The sequence below is a fragment of the Amblyomma mixtum genome, chromosome 8 (assembly GCF_055824585.1).
Source record: "Amblyomma mixtum isolate Tamu chromosome 8, ASM5582458v1, whole genome shotgun sequence".
Classification (NCBI taxonomy): domain Eukaryota; kingdom Metazoa; phylum Arthropoda; class Arachnida; order Ixodida; family Ixodidae; genus Amblyomma; species Amblyomma mixtum.
Window position 1 is genome coordinate 127,092,834 of NC_143019.1, and position 14,773 is coordinate 127,107,606.

The following is a 14,773-nucleotide window of genomic DNA, read 5'->3' on the forward strand; positions in this document are numbered from 1 at the left end:
TTTTGCCTCGATCGAAATGCGGCCCCCGCGGCCGAAATCTAGTCCGCGTCTTTGCGATCAGTTCCCGAGCACCATAACCACCAAGCAACTGAAGCGAATAAAATTAATTGTGAGAACACTGAAAAGATAATAACTTTCCCGACTGATTTCTTTAGTCATAGCCTCTGAGCCCATGTAATCCTCGTGGCTCACCTTGAGGGCGCACTCGAGGTGCTTTATCTGCTTCAGGTCCTCGGAGGTGACGTGGCGCTCTTGGTCCTCTCCGAAGATTAGGTCCAGCTCTTCGTGAATGAGCTGCTGCTCCTTCGGATGGTGTCCAATGAGGAACAGCGCCCAGCTGATTCCCATCACCGTCGTGTCGTGGCCCTTTAACGAAAGTGCAGAGCACTCGCGTGGTTCTATGGGGTTCCCGTCAGCAAATTTTGTTTTAAAGACTATGCATCGGATTTCGCATCCAGTAAGTCGGACGGAGCGTCCCCTTTGAAATAAGGCGCCTGCAGATGCCGGTATGCTGCGTAGTCTTTTTTTTTATAGTTCTAAAACCTAAATCTTTAATATCCAGGTTATTATGAAATAAAAAAAACAAATAATCCCTCTGCGTTATACTATGCCAGCCAGAATACCAACATTCAAACTGACAGTCCTTCAACATAAAGATCTGACGTCTTGCAGAAAAAGTTTGCTTAGGTAGCGTTACCAGATCTGTACACGGGTGATGTGTGTAAAACACTCAGGAGCTAACAAACGCAAGAAACAAATCTACTTCCACACTGTGCATAATTAGGAGCAAAGAGCCCTTATTATTAGGCACGGTATCCTGAATTTTGGTTTGTGTTTAGTTTACGGGTTGATGGTGGCAGAAAATGTGTACATGCGTTCGAAGAGCACTTAATTTTTTTCAGGAAAGGTAGAATTCGCACTCAAAAGCCATCATCAGGTGAACTCATGCAGTCGTTCTTGTAAACCAATTTTTCTTCTCTTATTCGTACGAACACTCACATGCCTAACGGTGGCTATAGCTATGAGTCATTTAACTATATATATGATCCATTGTCTGAATGATTCCGGACATTTTGTCTTTCTTTAATTACAGTGGAGGTGCTTATTTATTTTCTGTACAAACTATGTACCAATCCTGTGCTTTTTAAAGGGGATGAGAGCTGGTCAAGCAGCATAAAAGCAGCATTTTCTCTCTACTCCACGTGTACTACTCATGGAAATAATCTGATATTGAAGTTCAAGTTGTCGATGCGAGTGTCTACGCATGGCCTGCTTGTGTGTGTGTGTGTGTGTGTGTGTGCGTGCGTGCGTGCGTGCGTGCGTGTGTGTGTGTGTGTGTGTGTGTGTGTGTGTGTGTGTGTGTGTGTGCGTGCGTGTGTGTGTGTGTGTGTGTGTGTGTGTGTGTGTGTGTGTGTGTGTATTAGCGCCAGTTTTAGGCAACTTCTTGCAATTAGTCCGAGTTTTGCTAATGATCATTTAGAATGCAGCGAACCATATGAAAGGCACAGGAACAGTAAGTATTTTTCGCTCAAAAATTGTGTTAATATTATTTGTTCAACAGTAATCAGAAAAAGAGAGACGAGAATTTGTTGAACGCTGCCTGAAAGTCGCCGATTCACGCCGTTTTTTATTTATCATTGATCTTGCTCAAAGTGAAGCTAAATAACTTCAGCGGGGAAGTGCTCGCTACTGAAGATCTGCTGACTTCAAACTCTATGTGCAAGTTCCATGCGATAATGAACGCCATGTATCCAGACTGTATGCAGCGAATTGCGACTCTGAACAATAAACGCGTTGCAGTGGCATCTAGTAATTTAACCCTTTTAAAAAAACTCAGTAACCTTCACGTTATACTGATTTTTAATTATAATCTTGACTCTTTTCACAACCTTCCTATTAGGCATCAGTCATTCAATTGTTTCTTGCTAACGTCTGCCGCAGATGCATGCACGCTACTATCGTTGTTTCCTTACCACGACATATCGGGAATACCGATTGTGCCTTGTCGACATCTTGGTGGATACTGCTATATTCTAGCAAAGAATGCTCTGCGTCTTCGCCAGACTTACCACGCACTGCCGATGAGTCACAGTCATATTGGTTATGTTTTTTTCTTTAACTTTGCTTTTCCTGTGCAATCGCAGCCCCACTTCGTGTTCTTTTTCTAGCCTACAGATGTCACAACTAAGTTTGACCTATCCTACTTCCGCATGGATGACTCTTGGCTTCTTTCTTTTAGTCCGACAGCTCTGACAGCGTATAACAATTGGACCCTGACTCGTGCATACCTCCTCACCGCTTTCATTATTCGATCACATTACTCATGGTTACCTCCTATACCTTAGACGGCTCTTCCATATGCGCGCCGTGCCAATGTTGCTCCGCTGCTTCCTCTGAAACACCACGGCTACCGGCGCAATGCTTTTTTTCTTTTTTCTGTGCCTATTGTTTTTCTTTCATGACTAGATCCTAGATAACCTGCTCTAACTGGTTAAGGTGATATTAATCCTTTGTCTGGAGGAACAGAAGCACGAAAGCAGTGTCATCTTTGCAGCTACTTCATTCCTATCACAAGCACTGTAAACATGACAAAGTCAACAAAGGAGAGAAAACCTCAGCGGGCTTTCCAACGTTTCGACAAGAGGACTTTTCTTCGTCCGGCCCGGACGAAGAAGACTCCTCTTGTCGAAACTTAGGCAAGCCCGTAGAGTTTTTCATTACCTTGTTCTCTTTGTAATTATGAGGAACTATCTAACCAACCTCCCTCTATCAAGCACTCTGACGAAACTTCATGCTCATGTGTGATTAGTTATCATGATCGCCTATCTTCTTTCTGTCTATAATGCCAGTTCTTGCAAGTAGCAATAAAGCCTGCTCCCTACCTCACATTACGCCTCCGTACTGTACCTGTTAATCTCTCGTTTGGCTATGGTCACGCGCTTCGAGTTTCGCGCACTGCACGAATGAGGCATGCGACAGTACGCAGTTCTTGGTTAGAATTCAGATCTACTTTTAGTTCGCCATAGAAAGGCGTGCTTTCAGATCATGCGGATCTTAAGATCAGCGCTGCAAAATCTTCCCGTTGTTCTGTGCTGGGCCGGCGCGGCCATTTATGAGGCCCACATAACAGTCTCAGTTCCATCGGTGCTTCTGAGCCTTGTTTGCAGACTTCAGGAAACACGAATCCTGCCGGTGCATTGCTGCAAAGTGGTCACATGACTTTCCACCTTAAGATATGCCCTCAAGGAGGAACAAAACTGGTTTGCTATAAATACGGCGCCGGAGGATTGGTTGGTTTGCTGGTTTATTGGGGTTTAACGTCCCAAAGCAACTCAGGCTAAGAGGGACGCCGTAGTGACGGGCTCCGGAAATTTCGACCATCTAGGGTTCTTTAACGTGCACTTACATCGCACAGTACACGGGCCCCTAGAACTTTGCCTCCATGAAAATTCGATCACCGGCGGCCGGGAGCAAACCCCCCGACTTTCGGGTCAGCAGCCGAGCGCCATAACCACTGAGCCACCGCGGCGGCCCGCGCCGGAAGAAACGTCGCAGTTTAAACTGCAGGAGAAATAATAGCATGCTGTGGGGGTTTTTTTTGCACCTCTTTTACTGAATTATGCAGAGCGTCCATCGCATGAAGCCAAAGTGGTAATACCAAATATATTCTTTGCTGTAATAACGCTTAGCTGCAAAAAACAGACGCGCAGTTTTGCGCTTTGGGCACATAGCTTGTGCCGTGCCAGCCTACCCCAAACATGAAGGTGTCCACCTCTTCCCGGATGCCTTCCTCCGTGATGTTGTTTTTGAAGTGTTCTAGGAGGAGCAGATCCATGAACGGCCGGGCTTTCTTGGGCCCAACATCGGAGCTGTCGTCTTCGGGGCTGATCTGGCCACTGTCAATTTCGTTGCGCAGCGCTTGCTTACGTTCGGAGATCACCTGCGGTAGCGCAACCGAAAATGTGAACTACAAATTTAAAAAGGAATACTGTGCACACGTGTACTGCACTGAAAAGAGCTTTTACATTCATGTTTCTAAGAAACTAAACAAAAAGTAATTGCTACTTTTTCATCGCTGCCGCTATCAGCACCAAGTCTGAAGTCATTTCATTTAACTAGAAGCGTCTACCTATAAGGTAATTTTAAAATATCGACGGCCAAAGTGGCCGCCAAGTTTTCAAAATAGCGCGTTCCTCCTCTCCCAGCTATCGGATACAGGAGCTTCATGGCCGGCTTGGGCTGATTTTCCAAACAGTGCCATCGGATTCATGTTTTCTGTGTATCCGCCTCGGCAACGTCGTTATCATGAGCCACAAATCAAACCTCGGCGTTGTTGGTACAGTTAGCTTCAGGGATAACGTGCACGGGCACTCGGAACAAACAGGAAACGTTAATTTTTGTTACTGTTTGAAGTAACACCATGCGCATGGGTAAGGGTCCTGGAGGAAGGCCCAAAAGCTTTGGAAGCCTGCCGCTGCATGCAAAGTCCTTGCAACCGGCTATGTTTGCGGTTATGGCAATTGGCCGTGGCTGTCATACATCTTCAAAGCTCGGCGGCGTGGGGAAAAGGAACGCGCTGCTCTGAAAACTTATCCAGACTCCGTGGACTGCACCGCTTTGAAAGGGTTCCAAAATGCAAGTATTTCGTCGCTCATTTTTAAGGGAACACAAAGGCGTAGAGACATCAAACGTTTCGATGCAGTTTTTTTTTTCTCTAGGGGGGGATGCGCTGGACAGTGGTACACGAGTCGCGATGTGGAATTCACTTACGCTAGCGGAATGATTAAAAAAATATTTTTTTATAAGTGTCGTTAGGTTTTGGTTTTAAAAGCAGAACGATGGCGGTGACGTAACAGCATACGTCGGCGCCATAAGGGCTGGCTCAATCACACTCACACTTCTGAGAAAGTTTCCGAGGAAGCTGTTTAGCTTTCCTTTGTTGCCGTATGGCGGCACTCGGGAAGACGTGAATGAGTAATTACTCCGTTAATTAATACAAATCTACGTCACCTTGGGGGATTCTCCTAAACAATTGACTAACTCAGTTCCAGCTTCTAGTTATTGATCAATTCGCTCTCGCCCTACCATAAGCTTGCCGTTCCGGTTAGCTCAATTGGTAGAGCGAATGCTCCGGGGAAGCGGTGGTCCCAGGTTTGAACCCCGGACCAGGACGAATTTTTCTTTTACTGCGATGTTTCTGAGAAAGCTGTTTAGCTTTCCTTTGTAGCGGTACGGCTGCGCTCTGGCGGACGTCAATGAGTAATTACTCCCTTATTACTGCGTACCTTGCGCGTGAAGTAGTGCAGCGTGTGACGGCACTTGCGGTACTCTCTGCCCATGGGGGTCCGCTTGTATATGGAGCCCACATAGAATATGGGTCTAAAGGCACGTTCTACGAACAACTCGCTCACCCTGAAAGAGAGGGAGGAGGGCATTACGAATAAGAAATGCATAACGAGGGTCAGAAGTGCGACTGTGCCGTGCGGCACCAGCTTTTATGATAGCTGCCATGGAAACAATGCTTTCGTTTTGTAAATGTAAGTCGGAAAATGTAAGGGGTACCTTGGAAACACCGTAGTACCAAAAAGGGTGCTTTATGACTGCCATATCATTTTCAATAAGCATCTGACATCCTGAATAATGGGCAGGAGGGACGCTCCACTAAACATTTTCAAATCTTGGCACTGACGGCAGTGCTTTGGAAGCTAATTTGAACTGATGACAGGAAAATGCCATTATTTGATAGATACATATTATGTCCATGGTTTGACTTCCAAAACGAGCTTCCCATATCATAGCGGCGAGTCGATACTGCCAGCTGAACTAAGCACACATCGTCAATGTCCTTGAAGGAGGTAAAACCACATCTTGCCTTCAGTGTTCTGAAATCCACTTCGAGGCAAACGGATTTCGTTTCTTCAGCGCTACCGGAGTATTATTGTACGCGGTAATATTTTCCTCTATCTCTTAACTAAGTATTACAAAGAGCAAGTTGAGTAAGTACCTCTCTTAAGAGAACGGCGGCTTTTCATGAGTTGCTCCGGGCATAGGTCGTCCAACTGTTTAGCCAAAGTCGTAGACTAATGACTATATGATTAGATCAACAGAGTTATGTTTATGCGCAAAATTAACTTGTTAATATGACCTCTAGCTAACGACTGCAAGAAATGCAAAAACGCGATTACACTCGGTACTTTAATAGCACATAAATACAAAGTGTCATCTGGATTACAAGGGAGTACGAAAAAATTTTTTTTTGCTCTCAAGAGTCTTCGACGTCGAGCCCGGCGGGCGGGTCCCTTAGTCCTGGGCTCCAGCAGCCACGGATAACGAGTTCTTTAGCAGCAATGCTTGGAGTCTTCCTTCTCGTCAGAAATGAGAGAACGCGGCCAAGAAAAGGAAGCACGCTGAACTTTCTTTTCGTCCGGTCATTCAAGTGGCAGGATGCACATGGGGCACATGTCGACGTCGTAAGTAAAGCAATTGCTAATGCGAAATACGCGCGGCTGTAAGGCAAGCAGTCATTTTTAGATGCTCTGAATTTTCTCCTGTGGGTGGTACCCTCTTAGCGAAGGTTGAGTGATTAGCGTGTGAGACTTACCTGTTCAGTGCTGCGACATAAGGGGTGTCGTCATTGGTCTGCGCAGATATCGTCGTTCCCATGATTGTCTCTGCAACCGAGGGACAATATCCCATTACTGATTACAAAGCATAGCACTGTATAGTTTGGATTATTTCTTGGTACACGCCGCCAATAAAAAACCGATATGTATTTTTATACACTACTAAAATAAATGCTGCATATTTCTGATGTGTTTCTTGTATAAAAATATTTAAAACACGATAGTGCTTGAATTTGCACACGTATTTTGCATTAATTTATAAATTCATGATTCACTTTTTACTCTTTTTAAATACAGCAAATTGATTTTTTTATGTTTTCAGAATGGGCGAGTTCATCCCAATATGAACCAAAAAATGCATCAGTTTATCCAGAGAAACTGCACCGCTATCCAAGTTCTGCCATATGTTTTATATGCCAGTTAGAGCAACTTTGCACCAGCAGGTAAAGAAACTTCAGCAGATAATTCAGACTATATCAACATCTTCTGAAATGTTGATTTCTGCAGAAAAATTACGCTGCGCAAACACTAAAAAAGTGTATTCATTCCTCGTCAATTTCTTTTTGGCTGATAATGGCTACATTTCCTAGCCGGATACTAGGAAGCTTAATAATATTTTTCTTATATAAGACCTGCGCAAAGAAGCACAAGAATAAGTACAGTACATTTCATGAACGCACATCTCATCATCCCGGTTTTTTTTTTGCATTGCACGCACTTATTGTGTATTAGTACACTCCTCTTCGGGCACTGTGTTGCAATACTACTGCACTGAAATTTCAAATCACTGAGAGTTGCATAGTGCTGCAGGTTGTGAAAATTTTTATTTCTTAAGCATCAGTACAGAGCTTCAAATTTTTTTGGCATCTATCTTCACTATCAGCATTGTACATTTACCATGTCAATACTTTTGCGTTTCTGATGTTTCTCTTGCATGTTTTTTGCTGGGAAGTGCTACCTCTTGTTTTCAAGTAGGGGCGCGAGGACCACTGAAGCTGCGGGCGCAGGTTATAGCCTCCTCTCCCCTCATCATAGATGGAAAATGAAAGTTGATGTGTCTGTCCATATATGCTTTTGCAGTTGGTTCTTTTCGATGTTAAACTATATTTTTGCAGCAAAATTATTCTGAAAGCTTTATTTGCACACTATTATATTGTTACATGGCGGCCAGCCGAAGAATGAGACGTGGTGAACGATGGCTATGAGATGATTTAATGGCCGCTGGCCTAGCGCGGGTGCTCCGTCCCGCGCCACTGCCAGCTTCGTCTTCGTCACACTACCCGGGGCCTCCGAGCGATCGTCCCGATCGGTGACGAACAGACGGCGAAATGGCGATGGTCTTCAGTGAAGGATCGAACAATATGTAGAAGAGGTGCAGTGCTGGCCGCCACGATGAGAAAGATGAGAGAATGAGTTCTGGTCCACGAAGCATCCGGGCCGTAGGGTGCCAGGAGCTGACGGCCGAGGTCTCTGGACGCACCGAACGGCAGAGGCAGGGGGACGGTGTCTAAACGTTTGGGTCAGTGGGGTCTTGGGTCGGTGGGGTCTTGGGTCCGTCGGGTCTTGGGTCGTCGTGTAGTGTGGTCCGGGCGGGGGACGGGGCTGGGGTGAGCGTCGAGGTCGGTTCAGGTCGGGCGGGCTGGGGCACGGCCGTGCGGCGCTGACCAGGTACTCACGGCCGACGTCCACGGCAGGCCCCGGAAGCCGAAGCTCCGTGACCAGGCTGGCGATGAAGGGATCTCAGCAGCTCACACCAAATGTTACATGGCGGCCAGCCGAAGAATGAGACGTGGTGAACGATGGCTATGAGATGATTTAATGGCCGCTGGCCTAGCGCGGGCGCTCCGTCCCGCGCCACTGCCAGCTTCGTCTTCGTCACAATATGAAGCTGTGTTATTCAGAACTGTTTATAATGAATTCAGTACAAAACTTATAGTGTAACCAGGGTACTGGTGTGCTACACTGGCTACAAAGAATGAACGAGAGCAGCAGGATTGTGTCGCAGTTGTTGAAATGCGAACCACCTTTTAACATTTACGCACTGCTAAAGTGGACTAGCTCAAAAACGTGGAACTAGAACACGTTTTGCTTCACCATAATATACTACACTCATGGTTCGAAGCAAAATTGCTTACGCCGAAAGGACGGAAAACGAGAAGGAAACCACCTTGCGTTCATGCCAAGCAAAAGAGCAGTACTGTTTGAGCACTCGTATATCTATATCTTAGCGCGAGGTTGCAATTGTCGGAATCGTCGCATTCCTCGGGCACTTTTTGACCGCAGAGTAAATACTAAATTATGTACTATTTTCTTGAAGCACTCATTTAGAGGGCGGCGACTGTTCGTCGGTGCGCGCAGCGAAACAGTCGACTCACGTTGGGTTTTACCACCGGCTTGGTTCTACAAAAGGGTTCTACAAGCCGAAAGGAATGTGTGTTCGACCGACACACGAACACATGCAGCAGGGAAGCCATCGCACTTGGCACTTTTCTCTGCTCCTTTCGTGCCACAGGCTTACTCTAGTGCCGCCTTGTGACAATTTGAGCTCAGTTACTGAGCCGACGAATAGAGGGAAAGAACTTGGCAGCCAGCAACAGAACGCCACGCTCTTCACGGCGGACATCGGCGAAGGCATGCACGGCATGTGCCGCTTTTCACATACGGAAGCACCTGACTGCTAAAACGAGGCCACACTCCAAACATACAAAGAATAAACCAGTGGTGCATCGATTTCTGTTTGCTGAATAATCTGAAAACGGGTGCTACGAGCAAGTCTGCTTTCCCAAGGATCATTAAGCTCTTGTACTAAGCTGAAGGGTTCTGGAAAGACAGCACGGAAAATGCATTTTACTTCGCTATGCTAAAAAAATTTCACTTTTCAAGCGATGGCCATCCACCGTGTGCATGCAAGCACCTCAACGGAGCCAACAGCGTGTAGCAGACGACGTGGGGAGGGTATGCCCTTGTGGCGTCAGCGATAAGAGGTAGCCAGAGCCGCAAAAGTTTCGAAAAGAAACGAAAAAAAAAAGTACTTAAAATATCTATGGCGGAGAATTATCTTAAACCTCGGAGAATTGTAATTCAACTTTTTAGAACTCAATGCAATAAACATGGTATGCGCGAAAATACGCTGTCATGGCCCTTTTAAGGGACAACAAGGGATCACGATAACTCAAGACGCAGCACCATGCTCTTAGAAGATAGACCAAGTGTCACAAAAGGCGAAGTTACAAAAATAAATTTAACCAAGAAGATGAGATTCGAAGTATGCGGTAAATCAGTAGGAACAATTCAACATCTCATAATATAATATGGCGGTATAAATTCAGTTGTCGATACGGGCACAATCACTCTCCGAGAGTCCTTATTGTTTACAGATAACGAAGGTCATGTGAATGAAATGCAGTAGAAGTTTGCAGAAAGTGATTCGAAGATTGATGGCTCAAAAACACGGCAGTGACGTAAGGTTACCAGTTAAGGACTAAAATTGATATTTAAAGAAACATGGCGACTTTTTAAATAATACCATTAAGTTTGACGGACTCAAAGAAGCACGGAGCAAAAAACCGAGCATGGCAGAAACTGCCACATCTCCATTTCGAAGGCGATGCTCTTCTGTACATCCTTCCACCCCTGAGTGTAAGTCGCAAATCCATAGAAACAATTGAACATATTGTACTAGAACGCGGTAGCGTCTGTCACGTAGTGCACAGTCACGCACACGCGTTTATAGCGATACAAGACAGTCACTCACGCTGAGGCAATGGGATTTCAAGACAATATGTGAATGAATCTGCGGTCGGCGTTAGGACAATGTGATTGGAAGATTTGCGTCAAAAAATCAGGGTGGTGTGGTCAGGAAAAAAATTAACGCTTAAAAAATGACCTAACGTATATCAATGCTAATGTCATGCCAAGAAAAATGGCGAGATTATATGTTCCACCGTTAACCTTGACAGTCTGGTTGAGTATTTATAAAAAAAAAGTACCAAGCATAGCGGCACCAGTCACCACCCCGTTTCAAAGGCGACGTGCCTAACATCCATCCATCCACACGTCAAACTATGAAGGACTGCACCCGTGAGAGAAAAAAAATCGTTATTCGCCGATCTCTTGGTATCCGTCGCAGCGGTTGAGAAGTTAGTCATGGTGACATAAGAAGTGTAACCATGTTCGAAACAGACAGCAACAAGGCTCATGTCTATAGGAGGGTTCTTACGAGTAGATATGGTTCATTTCGATACCTTCGCCAGCAGGACTTGGCTCGTTTTTTAAAGTTAGCTTCGCATGGACATTTTGCAGTCACTATATGGCTTCTTTTGTTCTGAAAATTTTTGCTAAAGGAAAGAAGCCTACATTTGCATGCCGTCACAGCATAATTTCACTTATTCTCGGTTTCTGGATTTCGCCAATTTTTTTAAAAGGAGCAAAATATTGCGCAAGCTTCCGATTATCCTCGCGGTGCATGCCAACTAGGAAATGAGAAAGTGTTATTTGTGTTTTAAGTTAATTTATGTGTCACCTATTGACATATAACTTGATCCAGGCAATTCCCGTTACCGCCTCAAGCAGTCTAGGGGAAGAAGCGCTGAAAAGCACAGTTCGTTTTCTCTTTGCCTGTGTCCCAAGAATCTGTAAAGCGGGGATAAAACAAGTTAATCTTTGATCGATCGATTTGGAGATTGAGTGATTGTATTACTGTTTTAGTAGCTTGCCACGAATAAATAATGCACACACGGTTAATCTGCCTACACATCGCGATTTTCAGTCACAGCTTGTATCGTTCTGTAAACAAGGCATATGCGGCACAGAGACGCCATTATGAGCAATACAACAGCTTCCATAGGAAGCGACTCACTGCATATTATGTCCAGTGTGCACAAAGTGATGAGAGGCACCAGGTCAAACGTCTTGTTCGCGCGGGATAGTTTGTCCAGTTTCGTGACGAGTACCATGGACTCCGTATTCATGGTGGGCATGAAGTCCTCTATGATTCGGAAGTGGAACGACGGCGTGAAGAGGCGTCTCCTCGATCGCCATTTTTCTGCAGGGCTGAAAATAAGCAATCATGACAAACAGCTTTCGCACTATTAAGGTTTTTGCCGTAATTACTATGAGATCTTGTACGTGCTCCTTGCGTAATGATACTGGAACATATCTGTGACGGCTGCTCAGCCACCCTAGTGCTCCATAAAGTCACCAATAAAATTCCAATAAGGAAGTGCGTCAGGCAGACAGAGATGATCTCGCAAATGCTATTTGCAGTCTCTTACAGGAGGTATTCAGAGGCCTGGATTGGGAGCAGTTCGAGATAAGAGAGAGCAGAGATTAATGTAGTAATCTGAGATTCACTGGCTTTTTCTTCACTCAAAGGCATCATCAGTGAACCAGACAGGCAGAGAAGAAGGGTGTTGCCAAATATTAACATGCCGAAAGCCAAAGCAACGTTCAATAGTCTCGGAAGGGAGGAGCAGTTCACAATACGCAACTTGGCACTTGATATGGTGAGGGAACTTGCCTACTAAGGGCATGTAGTGACAGTTAGTCCACATCACGAGAATGAAATACCTAGTAAAATAAGAAAAGGGTGGAGAGCATTTGGCAGGCTGCCTCAAGTTCTGTGAACGCGTCTACTGCTGTGAAGGAGCTCTATATTAGGTTTACGGAACGACTTTTTCGGAGAATAACAACAAAAACTTGCCTTCTTTAAAAGGATCATGTAACACAGCCGTGTTTTCAAACTATTTTGGTATTTACTTCTTTACGTCTCACCAAGAAATTTAGTAAGCTTTGTTGCCTTCGCAGAAAGTTCAAAACAACACAGTATGTTTACTACATTCAAATCAGTGCGAAAGCACAGATTTCTGCTAATTAAGAGATAAATGAGCGGGCAGTGCCGCTGGACGCAGCAGGTGGAAGTTGACGGAAGACGGCCTTGGCGTCCGTTTGAGTGGCTATAAGCAAAGTCCACAATACAGGGAAGAGCGTGTGCCAGCTCTTCAGCGCTATGCTCATGATTCTGCCCACCCTGGTGTCGATTTTTGGCACGGTGACCGCATGTAGTCTGTTCTTCGTAAGTGAAATTTTTCAGATACTCCAAATTATTCGTTGCAGAAGACTGCATATCGAGTGTTTTCACAGGTTTTTCGGCACTTCTGTGTGAGCTTCGTCTTTTGAATCTATGAGCCGTGATAACCCTTCCCCGCCTGTTAGCGCTGGCGGCCTTGCTTTAGTCCACTTGTATGGCCGATAGATACTTTCACGTTTCATGTTTTAAGGCGGAAGCCTTTAATGTCTCATCGTTGTAAGCAGCAGTTGTCGACAGAAAATGTCACGCTTTTCAATTGGTCGAAATGGTCGTGACGTCACAGTGCGCCAATTTCAAACGGGGCCAATTGCACTTTGGCTAGTAACCATGCAACCAATAGAAGGGATCGTATAGTGATGCTCCAAGTAAGTGGGACTGAGCTTAGTTAATTGCTTAATTGCCCAATTAGCCTAATTAGCTTTACTAGTCAGGCTATATAAATAAATAAAAGCGATTAAGAAATTGGTCGAGCTCAGGAATCGAACCCCGGTCTTCGGCGTGAGAGACGAGCACGCTATCCACTCCGCCATGCCAGCTCGATGGTTTGGAATGAACAAAGGCGCGTCTAGTGAATACGGTGTCTTCACTCACTCTCATCCTCCTCCATTCCCTTCCGGCGAGGTTTAGGTGTCCACCGACAAATGAGAGCCAGATACATTTCCTTTCCTCAAAAACCAATTTACCGACGAGCGAGGCGTAGAAGCGAATGGGCGATGGCGTTCTATGGACTCCTTGACAGCGTTGCAAGACGCTGTCGCATTCCACTCTTAGGGGCGAAGCTTAACATCTTAACCACACATCAGTGACCACACTTTAGGTAAAAAAAGTGCCCCCCCCCCCCCCTGAATTTTGTGACACAGTTACTGCGTAATTTCCTTTCCTCAAATACAATTTTCATTTTCTTCATTACGGCTCCTCTTTATCTATCTTCTTTCACTCCCACTTCCTCCCTTCCTCTACGGTGCGGTTCAGGTGTCCACCGAGATGACAGGGAATTACTGCGCCATTTCCTTTCCTCAAAAAGCGTTGCGTTCAAAGGGCAAGGCATCGCGCCGAACGGGTGGTAGCGTTCCGTGGACTCCCTGGCAGCGCTACAACGCGCTGTCGCGTTCCACTCCTAAAGGCGAAGCTTAAGCGTCATTAATTAGCAGTTAATTAGTATTCAGGCATTAATCAGTAATTAACCATTAATTAGTGATTTGTCATCACTTAGTAATTAGTACTCAATTATATGTGACGCCACCAGTTCCACAGAAACAGCGAAGGTGGTGCGGAAAACGCTTCCGCCTCTACCCACTTTAGACAGTCAAAGTGCCCCCTGAATTTTTTCAGTTAGACTAAGCACCCTATAATGCGTGCATTTTTGCAAGTTAATTTAGTTTATGTTTTGCCGAATATCATTGTGTCTTCGAATGCTTCTGATCGGCCGCGTTTGTAAGGCGTAATTAATGACCGGTATTTGGCTGTTCGTTTTCTCCTCGTTCGTTTGTACCCTGAGCTTCTGTTTGCAGTGTCGAGGAAGCGGTTGAATAAAACTTCTGCTGGGGCTAGCTGGTGCATGATATACTTATGGTGAACGATGAGCGCAACCACTATTCATCCCACGAAGAAGAGACAAACACAAGTACAGGCGCTACACTATCAATTAACAACTGTTTTTTTTTCCTGAAGCCGCGAACTTAGAAAGCTTCGTAAACCTTTCCGCAAGCAAACCAAAAATAAAGAAGCCATCCGAGACCAGTTAACGACGCGAGCACAGGAACTTATACTGGGCTGTGTAAATTGATAGGGAAGTATCGTTAATGTAGCCTTCTGCTGTTTTTCTTAAAGTGATAAACTGCTGGGGCGAGCCGTGCGTGTTCAATTTTCTTCTGCGCAGAATCGACGTCGCTACGAACAGCGGTGCACAATTGCAGCGACCATTAATGGTTTGGTTTGGTTTATGGGGTTTAACGTCCCAAAGCGACTAAGGCTATGAGAGGCGCCGTAGTAGAGGGCTCCGGAAATTTCGACCACCTGGGGTTCTTTAACGTGCACTGATATCGCACAGTACACGGGCCTC

The 14,773-nt window shown here is 45.4% G+C and overlaps 1 protein-coding gene across 1 annotated transcript in view; it reads right to left on the reverse strand.

The window, feature by feature from the left end:
* The window catches only part of LOC149334261 (cytochrome P450 4V2-like), a 57,800-nt gene that overhangs the window by 24,658 nt on the left and 18,369 nt on the right, over positions 1-14,773 (reverse strand). The window contains exons 4-8 of the mRNA XM_089555101.1: positions 11,482-11,675; positions 6,602-6,671; positions 5,286-5,412; positions 3,752-3,940; positions 193-366 (exon numbers count right to left, since the gene is read on the reverse strand). Coding sequence (XP_089411227.1) covers positions 193-366; positions 3,752-3,940; positions 5,286-5,412; positions 6,602-6,671; positions 11,482-11,675 — 754 coding nt within the window. The remainder of the gene's footprint in view (positions 1-192; positions 367-3,751; positions 3,941-5,285; positions 5,413-6,601; positions 6,672-11,481; positions 11,676-14,773) is intronic.